The following is a 13,134-nucleotide window of genomic DNA, read 5'->3' as shown; positions in this document are numbered from 1 at the left end:
TAGTAATGCTTTTTTTCTGGGAGTCTCCAGTATGATCAGTCTGTCTTATGATTTTTGCCTAATTCTGGGCATTCTGACACATAGAAGCTCCAGCAACTTAACATTATGACAAAGGGGAAAATAGCCTTTACACACACATGCACATATGAGTATAAATGTTCTCCCCTCCCTACTCACCTCGGACTTTTCTAGACCTTAAAAATCCAAGTTTCCTAAACCTCTTTGAACCCCTTTAATTACACCATGCTGTAGTTCTTGGTACAATGTCTTATAATGTGCTCTCCCACTAAAGCCCCTGTCCCTTACCAGTCTTTGAACAATTTCCCTGCTGAAACTGGCGGTCTTATTCTCAAGCTGTTTTTAACTTAACAGGCCTGAACCTTCTTAGTTTTTTCTTCTTTTACTTCAATCTTCCTGTTTTTACTCTACTGTTTAGCTTGAGAACAGTGATCTCTGCCATGGTGTTACTGAAACACTATGATACATGATTCTAATATGATTCTATGATTCTAATGAATGTGTTCCTTTTTAAAGCCTAAAGGAATATAAACGTACATCTGCCATCTGTGTTGTTTTCCTTGTTAGAGTTTAACTCATTTTCATTTCTGATAGGGATAAAATATTTTCATTATTTGATTGTATATATACTCTTTAGTAATATGTAGAGTTCCCCAGTGAACAAATATCCAATGGATTGCTGGACTTATCATGAACTAAGCACTCGTTTAAGCTTAGGTGGCCACAACTGTGTCAATACATAATTGATTTAGGTTTGAGGAGACACCCAATGGGGGTATGTCTTTCAGGCAAAAGCCACCCATTCAGGGGCTGCTGGCTGATGAAGAGCCATCATTATCTTGGCTTACGGTGAGATGAAGCAGCCAATTAGTCTCTCTCTAAATTATGTACATACAAGAAAGCAGCCTACCATCTAGTTGCTTATCTTTGTGGCCTAACTATATTCTTTACAATTAAACCATCCATCAATGCTGTTAGTTTTCCAGTGTTGAACTTGATAATAAAACTCCAGTGTCTGGGTCATTAGACACCAAATCTTTGCCTCCTTTATAAAATAAGAGGTGCTCCAAATTCATGTGGCTTATTGATCAGCAGCACAGTGGATATCCATTTGCCCTCTGGCTTTTCCTATTCATCTCAGCAAACATCTCACACGGGACAGCGCTCACCTGGTACATGTGGGCAACATTTGATCCCAGATATTTTGCCCCATAGAGTTTGCCATCAGGCCACTTGACTTGGACAACTTCTCCCTCAGCAGGAGGGCCCAGCTTCACACAGTCTCGGCTCTGTGGAAGAAATAGAGATGGGCTTTTCAAGGCAAGTGTCTAAGTGACTGCATTTAGAACTTAGCAAATGATGAACTCCTGGCAATTAAAAGGAGTTATTGCCTCTGTGTTTTATGGATTATGATCTTGCATGGGTGTTCAGGGGAAGAGATATGAGCCAAAGGAGTACTTAAAGATTTAGCCTACATCATAAAGTTGCAAAGGAGCTACCATAAGCCAAGCAGGAAAAAAACAGCAGCATTTACATTTGCTACTTGACAAAGACTCTTTCAGAAGGTAACTAAAATATGCATGGAAACTCCTTTAGCTAACCAGCTCATGATTTACAACACCTGACATTTATATAGCATTTTGCAGTTAACCGACTGCTTTAACATACAACTCATCTGATCCTGAATAATCACTCCAAGAGGCAGGCAGAGATTATTAATTATCCCCATTTTACTGACAAGGAAACTGAGCCTCCAGGGGGGTTGTCAGCATCTCTGGAGGAGTGAAGCTGAATAGAAGAATAAGAGTTGGGACACACAGGTGGAAATGGGGCCAGGGAAGAACAGAGTGAGGTCTAAGCCAGCAGGCTGTAACAAAACAGCAAAAGAAAAGGAAAGCAAGAAGCACCGGCAACCTGGCAGGCAAGGCTAGGAGGGGTGTGTGCAGTTTGGCAGGCCTCTTTAGAAGATCCCTGCACCTCCCTGGAGGGGCATGCTTTTGCTGGCCGCCCATTAAGTGAGCACCCCTCTTCCTTCCATGGGCATCTATGGGTGGCACCCATAGCCAGTCTTTTCATCTCATGTCTTCTACTAACAGTGTCTCCTCCTAAGAGAGTAGTTTAGACCAAACCCCTGTAGTCCATCCTGAAAGGTGCTTCATTTTTTGGTGGGGAAGGCAGTAACAGGTCTCATAAAATGTTTTCACAGACACAGTTTGCAAACTCTTAAAATTTGTATGTACTGGGTATGACATAGTAAAATTTTAATACAAATGAATTAAGTTCTTGATCTCTTCGGTAAAATTTTTGCACATTTAGCAATTTGTGTTCTGCTAATACCGGTACTTTACTGATGAGGCCAATCTGACTGACAGAAATGCACACTTGACCAATCAAGCTATCAATGCAGACTGGGAATGGCTCTATGGTTTAAATGCAAGGCACACACAGGAAATATTTAGTTGTTTATGACTAGAAATCCACCATCTATTACTTTTCATTATTATTAGAAATTCTGTATTATAAAGGAGTGGCCATTTTATTGTCGGGTTTGTACTATACATGAGAGGCTCAGCTATTCATTCTGCTCACTGCAGACTCCCTTCCATTTAAAGCTATGAGCAAAGAAAAATTTGCACAGAGGCTCCATAGAATTGACAGTCTGCATCTAATTTAGTTAAATAGAAGTAAGTTTCTCCTTGGCCTTCTATACTATTTGACATCTGGACATGCAGAATCGAAAAGGTGGGCTGTAGAAATGTATTCCATATATGCCCCTGGGGTCATCATCTTACTTGGCATTTCCCTTCCGAAGATGTCCCTGGTACTAAGAATGCTGGAGCGTACAGCTTCTCTGTACATACTATCCAGTCTCCTAGGCTGGGAAACTACGTCAGCTCTCGGATAACTAAGCTGAAACCTGGAAACTTTGGGGATAGGAGTAGGGAGCAGGGAGGCAACACAAGAGTGTGTGTCTTCCCTCTTCTAAAGTTTTCTTCCACTTGGAGGAGCTCCTCTGGGGTAATGTTCCTGGCTTCTTTACCACTCATTCATCCACTCCTCCAAGAGAATAAGCAGCGACTGAATTTTGTTACTGAGTTCTGAAGGAGTTGGCATTTTCCAAACTATGTACCACAGGGCCCTGGGGCACCTCAGCAAACTTGCAGGGGCTCTGTGGAATATTTTCAGGGGAAACACAATGACACTCTTCAGACACCAAGTTTACCACTCCTACTCTTAACCTGTTTAGACCTAAGTTACTTAATAGATGGAACTGTGTGAAAAAGATGTGCTGAGATACCCAGGGGCTGGGAGCCAGTAAAGTTTGGTAACTGGCTTCACTCCTCATGTTCTCTTTCTCTTTGGAGCCACCCTGTGGACAGAGAACTCAAGTTCTGCTCTGCTCCTTCCCTGGAGAAGAGATGGTGGTATCCTGTACCCTTGTCACTAGGAGGCCTGTCTAATCCTCAGGTCCAGTATTAGGAATCCTATTTGCCCACAGACATAAACTACACACTACAACATCTGCTTTGTTAGTAATGAAGATATTTTCAATCTCCAAATCCTGATTCCATAGTCTCTCTCTATTGCTTTTCCTTAGGCAAGATAATTCTATTTATTGGGCCCTTCAATTCCAAGAGAGGGAATTCAAGGCCTTGGGGGAACACAGAGGATGCACTCCCTAGGAGACTTAGGTCCTTACTTTATTTATTTATTTGTTTATTTATTTATTGACAGAGAGAGATCACAAGCAGGCAGAGAGGCAGGCAGAGAGAAAGGAGGAAGCAAGCTCCCTGCTGAGCAGAGAGCCTGATGTGGGACTCGATCCCAGGGCCCCGAGATCATGACCCGAGCCGAAGGCAGCGGCTTAACCCACTGAGCCACCCAGGCACCCAGGTCCTTACTTTAAGACATCTAACCTTTGACAGAGATTGTCTAACCTTTAAAATAATTCTCTAAAACAAATCCTGGACCTGAAATTTTAAGTACCATATCATCAAAGGTGTGGCAATGGCCTTGGAAATGTGGCCTAAGCAAAGTATGAAGATACTTGAGCAATTTATCATAAAAATATAGCTTTATTAATAAACTAAACACATGCAACTTTACCAAGTGAGAAACGATTCTTTTTTTTTTTCTTAAGGTGTTTGAAAATGAAATGTTTGAGATACAGTTTTATATCTTTCTCACTGTCAATTTACCCTTTACTCATAAGCCTTAATTTGGCATTGACAGTACCTGACCTCAGAGCAGCTTACAGCTCAGTCTCTATCCAACTTTGCTCTATATCAGTCACAAAAAAATCACTTCATATTCTTTCATGTCAAAATCTAGGAAGGACACACTTCAGTTTGCTTTCTCAGTCTTACCTTCAAAACTCTTTTTTTCTTTGTTCATAGTAAAGAAGAAAAAAGAAAACAACCAACTGCATAACAACACAAAATTGTTCTGTGAATCTCCTTTTCTCATGCTCCATCAGGAGACTTGCCTCTTAGCCTTGAGGGCTACCTTCTCATTCTCTGCCAGGTCACTTAGCTGGAAGTAGTTTTATTCTGATTTGCATAAAAGTTCATTTAGTATTATTCACTCTTTATACCCCAGCTACTTTCCAAATGGATTTAAGGTGGCTCATAGTAAAACATAAAAAAATGTATTTCTGTGATATCTAGTTTCCTCCATAGAAAGATGATCAACTCACCAGCTGTCTCAAAATTTTGAGTTTGCCGGAAACTTTCTATGACTACATGGAGTAAAAAGCATTCAAATAGGAATGGAAGTAGAAGCATCTGGGCTGATGAAAAGAAGCTGAAAGGTTTGCTACTGAGGTCTTCCTGGTCCCTCCAAAGCAGGAGTCTCCTAAATTCTCACAATCATTAATCTAGTATATATTTACTGACCATCTATGTGAGACACTGGAGGAGTGAACAATATCTAGCTCCCTAAGTTAGAGATAGAGGGCATCTTGTCCACACCTGGAGGCCTGTCACACTGAACCCCATATCTGTATGGTGTGAGTGCCTCAGGGTCCTTGAAGGGAGATCCATGTGGAGTATGAGCTTTGGTCGCCATGATCACTTCAACCAGAAAGAACTTCTATTTGATTTATGGACTGAATAAGATTTACTGACTGAATAATCTGAGTAAGATTTCATATTTTTTTTTAAAGTTTCTCTTAAAAATATAAAGTTTGATAAATAAAATCATGAGGTGATTTAGTTTGTGAAAAGCCCCAGTGAATGGTCTGCCCCCTCTCTTAAAGGCCTTCAGCTGGCTTACATCTCCCTGGCCGGTGCACAAGGAGCATATCTCCTTAAAGTGTGGTCCGAACCACTGAGGCACACATTCAAAAAAAAGATTCCAGCCTCCCTCCCCCCACAGCTCTATGTGACCCATGTGATTTTTTTTTTTTTTAAAGCATTCTGGTATTTGAGGTCTATTAAAGGATGTAAAGGATGTAAAATGCTAAAGAAGTCTTTCCTAATGCAGTTCTTAGTGTGTTGCTGGAGCAAGTAAACACCTTTGCTGGAAAATTATATGCATTAAAACCTTGATTAATGCATTTTTTCCAGTTGCTGTCTAGACCCTCAGAAGCAGTTTGGCTTCACCTGACATAAATAGTTGTTTACTGTTTGCCATACTGCCTCCAGGGATGTATGAACTCCCTTAAAGCCTGCCAGAGCCCTGTCCACAGGGACACTGCTGTCTGGAGCTGCCGCTAATCCTGTAGCTAGAGTCCTAAATAGATGATGTGAAAATTAAAGACAGAAATCATAATCACAGTCAAGGGCAGGCTTCTGGCTATGATTAAAGGGCTCTGATAAAAGGACTGGGATGCGTCATCAACCCAGGCGAGAGCACAGTGTCATATCACACTGCTGCCAAAGTCAGGGCTGACTCCCATGCTTGCTCCACCAACTACAGAGAAAAGCGTGACCACCAGGCTGATTACTGGAATTCTGAAGTCACCACATTCTTGGAACTCTTACTGGGGCCTCTGCAAGGACCTCTACAATTGGCTGTGCTTGAATGCTGCCCGTTTTGCCATGTTCCCCCTGACCGAGTCCCACCTCTACTCCTAACAAGTGTAAACCACAGAGCAGGCAACCCTGTCTGTCAGTCCAGCTGTAGCACAGGAAGATGTGGTACTTGAACTCGCAGTGGTTAATGGGCATAGAGTTTGGAACTTCTGACAGTCCCCCTTGGGGAAAGTGCTTAAGTGATGGGGAGCAAACTGATACCAGCAGCTGCTGGCATTTTGAGGGATAATCACCTGCTCATTAATGGACGCTGGCAGGGATTAACAAGACTGACTGATAGCCATGTACTAATTGTACTAGCTATCTATCATTTGTTTGGCTGCCCAGCATCTGAACCCTCATCTCCTCTTCGGATTCTCAGTGGGAGGCAGAACTGGCCGGCCATTATAGACACTGGAAAATGCCAGATACCCTGTTACCCAGCTTCCCTGGCAGCAGACATGCATGGGGCTGGCCAATCGGCTGCACCTGCTCAGAATGTAAACCCTGTGACCAGAGACACAGAGAAGCAGCAGAGAGGAGAACACTCTCAGAGTGCAGCAGTGGCAGCCGTAACAGCAGCACCCATGCACCAAAGGCAGAGCCCAGGGCCCAGGCTGACCACACAAGGGGAAGCAGCTGTGTCTTTCCTGGACTGGGTCTATGGCCTGGTCCTGCCCATGTTCCAACTGAGCAGCCTCCCTTGTTTTTGTCAGTTCTCTGACCTTGTTCTTTGGCATACCTGGAGAGTCTGTGGATTTCCTGATAACTTTCCACTAAGTTTCTTTAGTGTTTCAATCAGTTACAGTCACTTTTTTTTTTTAGATTTTATTTATTTATTTGACAGATGGAAATCACAAGTAGGCAGAGAGAGGAGGATGCAGGCTCCCTGCGGAGCAGAGAGCCCAATGTGGGGCTTGATCCCAGGACCCTGGGATCACGACCTGAGCCGAGGGCAGAGGCTTTAACCCACTGAGCCACCCAGGCACCCCAGTTACAGTCACTTTTTGTTGCTTACAACCCTAAATGGTAAGTAACTGCTGTTTATGATGGCAGATCCCTCTCCTTACAAAGCAGAGATTATTACACCTTTCATTTAATGGTGGAATATAAAAGTGGAGGGCTTCCCAGAGCACCCAGTCCTCATTCAAAGTGTTTATGAGGAAAGCCATTTTTCAAAAAGAGAAAGAATATGAGGCGCCTGGCTGGCTCAGTGGGTTAAGCCTCTGCCTTCAGCTCAGGTCATGATCTCAGGGTGCTGGGATCGAGCCCCGCATCAGGATCCCTGCTCAGCCGGGAGCCTGCTTCCCTTCCTCTCTCTCTCTGCCTGCCTCTCTGACTACTTGTAATCTCTGTCTGTCAACTAAATAAATAAAATCTTAAAAAAAAAAAAAAAAAAAAGAGAAAGAATATATTCGTAGACTACCTTCCTAATCACAAGTCTTGGCTCTAGGTCATTTGTGAGTGTCCCCAAGTTTTCATTAAACACCACAATCTGAAGATGTACTCTCTTTAGGGATATCCACAAGAATACACCCCAAGCCAAAAAGGTGAGTCACCAAGTATCTTAATCAATGGTAGTCTGTCAAGGGGACTCTTTTGAAGGAATGAACCATATTTGGAAGGGTTAAATCCTGGACTAATTGTTATATAGAAGTCATATTTAATATTACCCTTCATGTGAAGATAACAAAGATAGAAAACATTTTAATATTATTTTTCTTAATAATTCTTTGTTCTGAGCATCTACTATAAATTCAGTAGGGGAAATTACAGAATTTTAAAAGATAGAAAAAAACCCCCATATTTTCATCACCTAGAAGTAAATGCTGTTACCACTCTGTCAGAATGGCTGAAATCAAAAACACAAGAAACAACCAGTGTTGGCAAGGATGTAGAGAAAAAAGAACTCTCACATAGTGCTGGTGCAAACTGCTGCAGCCACGGTGGCTTTGGAGATTCCTCCAAGGTTAAAAATAGAACTATTCCCATATGATCTACTAATTCCATTACTGGGGATTTATCCAAAGAATATGTAAACACTAATTCAAAAGGATGTATGTACCCTGATGTTTACAGCACCTTTATTTACACTAGCCAAATTATGGAAGCAGCCCAAGTGTCCACTGACTACTGATGAATGGATAAAGAAGTAGAATATACCTATGCTTCTATGTGTTTTTTAAAAAGACCTTCTTATACATGACATAATTTTTTTCACAGCTACAAACTTTATTTTCTTTTACATGGAGCACAACTGAGCTCTCCAGAGAGGCAGACAAGGCTGCCTTTTGTGAAGAGCTCAGTATTATAGCTCATGCCCTGCTCCTTCACTCCTTCCACAGCATTTGGAGGGAAGAGGTCTTCCTTTTTATTGTGGTAAAATAGACATAACATAAATTTTACTATTTTAATCACTGTTAAGTACACATTTTGGTGGATTTATGTACATTCACAATGTAGTACAACCCATCACCACCTTCCTCTCCAGAAATGTTTCATCATCCCAAACTAAAACTCTATATCCATTAAACACGAACTCCCCATTCCCCTCTACCCCCAGCCCCTGGCAACTACCACTCTACTTCCTGTCTCTATGAACTTGACTATTTTTAAGTACCTCATTATAAATGAAATCCTATAATATTTGTCCATTCGTGTACATTTATGATTTTGTATTTGCCATTTATTGCCTATAATTACAAGTATCGTCTCAGTTATTAATTATCTTTTTAAAACTCCATTTTACTGCGTGAATACATGCAACATTATGGCTATTTCACAATTAATTAAACCACTCTCCCATTGTAAGATATATAGGTCATTCCAATTTTCTCCTATCATCTATAATGCTATTATATACTTTTCTCCATGAATCTTTGTCCAAATTACTGACTCTATTCTTAGAGTTTTAGAACAGGAATAGGTTGATAAAAAGGTACATAAACTATTTATAAAGTTAATTTCATTAAGCTTTGAAAAATTCAACATCAGACTCATTTCTCTAGTGCAATAAATCCTAACCACCACAGAAAATTCTGATTCAGTCAATCTGAGGTATGGTCCTAGCTAAATGCACTCCTGAACAATATGATGCTTGGCCATGTAGATCATTACTGCTTGAGATTATCTCCAGAATACACTATACCTCTACGTATAAAGAAAAAACTAATTCCAAGCTGCTTCCTTTGCGTGTAGCTTTTCTACAGTGAGAGATATCTAACATACCTGAAAGAAAATCTGAAATATCCCTGAACTGAGGTATCTTATCTGTGCTCTGTCCCAGTTACAAAACACTGTCACTGTAGCCTGGGGGATAATGGGTTCAAGCCAACCTGCCTCCACACTGACACTTCTCATTCTGGGAAAAGTCCAATTCTGATGTCCAGCTTTCCTTTTTAATAGTTTTTTCTTTTGAAAAAGAAGCACAAACACACACTCCTTCTCCACCCCCAAGATGCTCTGGTTGTCTCTGTTCAGCTGGGGCAATGCCTCATTATTCCCTCAAACACCTAGATTCTTTCCCAGCAGTCACCCTTTGCCAATGCCCTGACACTTAACCACACTTGTCTTCTAAAACATAGTGTCTTCTCCACAGAGAGAGAAAAAAAAAACACTGACACATATTTGGTGAATTCCTGAGGGCCAAGTTTAGCACACACTTACCCTTTTGCCAAAAGCCAAGAGTAGATACCATGCCCAGTAATACTGAGGTGCCAGAGACAGAGGTTGTCTTATTTTTCTAAATGTTACCACAGCATTAAGCCTCAGATAATATATTTCTAAAAGAAGTGACACTATTAGAAATAGATGAGATTCTGGCAAGCAAAGGCTTTAAAAGTCACAGAAAATACCAAGTTAGGCATTTTGTTTTGAAAATTATCTTTCTAGTTCTTTTAAGTGATAGAGCATAAGAAAAGTCATTAACTAGAACCAGAGGTGACAGTGAGGGGCTGACCTAACAGAAATGGCATATGAGAGCGGGACACAGAGGCAGTTAATGGCGGGGCTCTGAAATGCTAACAAGGATTCTTGGTAGTGGAGAGGATTAATGAAATTGAAAGACTCATTCACTTACCAACTACCCACCTTTGAGAGTCCCACCCCCCCCTTCCCAGCCTTTTCTCCCTCCCTTTGGCATATATTCTTTACTGTGCCTGGTTCTGAGCGCTACCCTGGGAATACAAAGACAAAAAGAGTCCTTCTGAAGTCTTTTCTCTCAAGGAATTCAAGTCTAGTTGGGCATTCAAATATTCCCATGAATATCTACAATATGAGGTACCGTATATAATAATAGGTAGGTGGCTGGAATGCGGGAACTCTGTCCACAGACTCACCCTTCTGTGACATCAAATGTATCAAGGCCTTTCTCCTAGTGGTTAACCAAAATTCCCCATGTCTTTCCCTCAAAGTTAAGTCACCCTCCACATATACTCAATTAATCAAAGAGCCCTGATTCAGGGCTCTCCTGCACTCACTTGGCTAGGTAAATGTGAACACTTTGTAAGCTGTGGTGAGAGCAGCTATGTAATCCTTAAAGACATGTCAGACAGAGCAGCAAGCTGGTAGCTCCAGCAGCGCTTTTGGGGATCACTGTTGGAGGCTTGGGCACTAGCAGCCTGATTTTATTGGGACACCCACAGTTGGTGAAGCAATCCCAGTGAATATGCTGAGTGGGGTGGCCAAGTCAGGAGGACGGAGCTGTAGCCCTGACCCCTTTCTCTACCTCTAGAGATTGTTCTGGAAGGACATCACCAACTACTGCAGGGCCAATGCCCCATCACACCAGGAACCCAAATGGGAAATCTTTCATGTTTATCTTCTAATGAGTATGGATGGAGCCACAGAGTATAATGCTAAGCAAAAAAGCCCAAAACTAAACTAAACTAAATAAACAAAAACAGAGAAAGACATTACCATATGATTTCATTCGTATATGGAATTGAAGAAATAAAACAAATAAACTAAGGAAAAAAGATAAACAAAAAAACAGACTCTTAACTATAGAGAACAAACAGGTGGTAACCAGAAGGGAGGTGGGTGGGGGATGGGTGAAATAAGTGGGTGAAATAAGATGTATGAAATAAGCCCAGAGACAATTCCCCAAAAGAAACAATTCCCCAAAAGGGAATCTGCATGTTTCAAGCTTTTTAGTACTTCTTAGATCTTCTTTCAATAAAGTTTTGGAGGATATATCATTTGAACATGTTACTGGGAATCTTATGATTAGGGACTTCTAACTAATGGGTTAACTGAAAATTACTAGCCACCGCCACCACCAGTAACAACCAGAAACACAGTCACATCACTACTTGAGTGTTTATTATGTGCTAGACACTATACTAACTGCTTTATACATTGTATTTCAACAATTTTGGGGTGCCTGGGTGGCTCAGCGGGTTAAGCCTCTGCCTTCAGCTCAGGTCATGATCTCAGGGTCCTGGGATCCAGTCCCCCATTGGGAATCTCTGCTCAGTGGGAAGCCTGCTTCCCCCACCCCCTGCCCTCGCCTGTCTCTCTGCCTACTTGCGATCTCTCACTCTGTCAAATAAATAAATAAAATCTTTTAAAAAGTTTTTTTTTTTTCAACAATAGTCCTGGTATTTAGTATTACCTCCATGTTAGGGTTAATGTAACTGGTGTCAACTCCCTTGCCCAGGCTTGCATAGCTGTCTCTACACATCAAGTTCTTGCCACCATGGAGGTACAGCCAACACCATTCTGGACTGATTGCATCTTCATCCTGTTTTTCCTGCAGACACTAAGGCATAAGCATACCAGGAATGGAACTCTTCATACTCAAATAAGGAGAAAACATTGCCATCTATAGGGCAGATCTTTTCTCCCTTTTTATAGTTGTGGCAAAGGCTAAGAAACATGAAGGGAACAAAATATTTTATTATGTCAATAAAAATTTATGCTGCAAAACAGAAAGACAGTCTTGAGGTGAATTTCACTGTCATGGTTTCTAAAAATAAATATCAGTTCTCGGGGCACCTGGGTGGCTCAGGGGGGTAAGTCTCTGACTTCAGCTCAGGTCATGATCTCAGGGTCCTGAGATCAAGCCCTGCATGGGGCTCTCTGCTCAGCAGGGAGCCTGCTTCCCCTTCACTCTCTGCCTGCTGCTCTGCCTATTTATAATCTCTCTGTCAAATAAATAAATAAAATCTTCTAAAAAATATAAAAATAAATATCAGTTCCAAAAGCTGGAAAAAGAGGAGGAAAGGAAAGATAGGGGTAAGCATTATGGGACAGGAAGACTTCCCTGTGCTCACATTGCCATAATAGGGGCTTTGCAGTCAGAAGAGCAGTGCCTGGCCAGCGCTGGCCTCTGTGGATTCGCATTCTGCTCCACAGTGTACATTCTACTTCTCAAAGCAACTGACGCGGCACAGAGCACAGCTTCCAAGGTCTGGGGTCACATGCCTGGGGTCAAAGAAGTGACGGGACCCACACTACTCTTGATGCACTGGTTTCCCATCAATCATATAATAACATGACCTTAAAGGAGTGTTGGGAGAATTAGAACTAAAATATATTTAAATGGAGAGAAGAGGGAAAGAGAAAGGCACAGCACAAGTAACTGGCAGCTGGTGACTTTCAAGTGACTATGACTGGATTTAATTCATATCAATGAGGAACATCTGGAGGATGATAGCAAGAGGACAGAACACCTTGGGAGCAGATGAACTTTAAGATTTAAAATTCTGAGGAGAGGACGCACTAAGAAGCCAAGAACCTACTACAAAAGATGATCGGACAAGGTTATCCTAACTAAGGATCCAAGAGTCAGTAAGCGGATGTCATCTCCCATCTAGGTAAGAAGCACAATTATGTGCCCCAGATAACCAGGCCAGTAAGTGGACAAGTGGGGCAGTCATTCACTCAACACCTAATTTCAAGCATTTCTTATATTCTAAGAAAAACAGATGTGGCTATTTCATGCAACTTGTTAGTGTAAGATACAGACATTGAAATAAAAAATAAAAATAAAAAAGGTAAGTGTGAGAACTCCTCTGTCATAGAATTACAGTGCAAAGTACTTTAACAGAATGATTATTAGCACACTACGTGGTTATCATATTCCAGAGAGCTTCAGGAT

At 41.5% G+C, this 13,134-nt stretch overlaps 1 protein-coding gene across 17 annotated transcripts in view; it reads right to left on the bottom strand.

Moving 5' to 3' along the window:
* KDM4C (lysine demethylase 4C) overlaps positions 1-13,134 on the bottom strand; it is a 518,729-nt gene that overhangs the window by 39,632 nt on the left and 465,963 nt on the right. For all 17 annotated transcript variants that reach the window (XR_014301838.1, XR_014301839.1, XR_014301840.1 and 14 more), the window contains one exon: positions 1,188-1,307. Coding sequence is in view for 12 of the 17 variants with exons in the window: in XM_082695162.1 (XP_082551288.1) it covers positions 1,188-1,307 (120 nt within the window). In the remaining 5 variants the exon portion in view is untranslated. The remainder of the gene's footprint in view (positions 1-1,187; positions 1,308-13,134) is intronic.

Source organism: Mustela nivalis (genome assembly GCF_964662115.1).
Source record: "Mustela nivalis genome assembly, chromosome: 13".
NCBI lineage: Eukaryota > Metazoa > Chordata > Mammalia > Carnivora > Mustelidae > Mustela > Mustela nivalis.
This window is presented reverse-complemented; position numbering and strand designations above follow the sequence as displayed.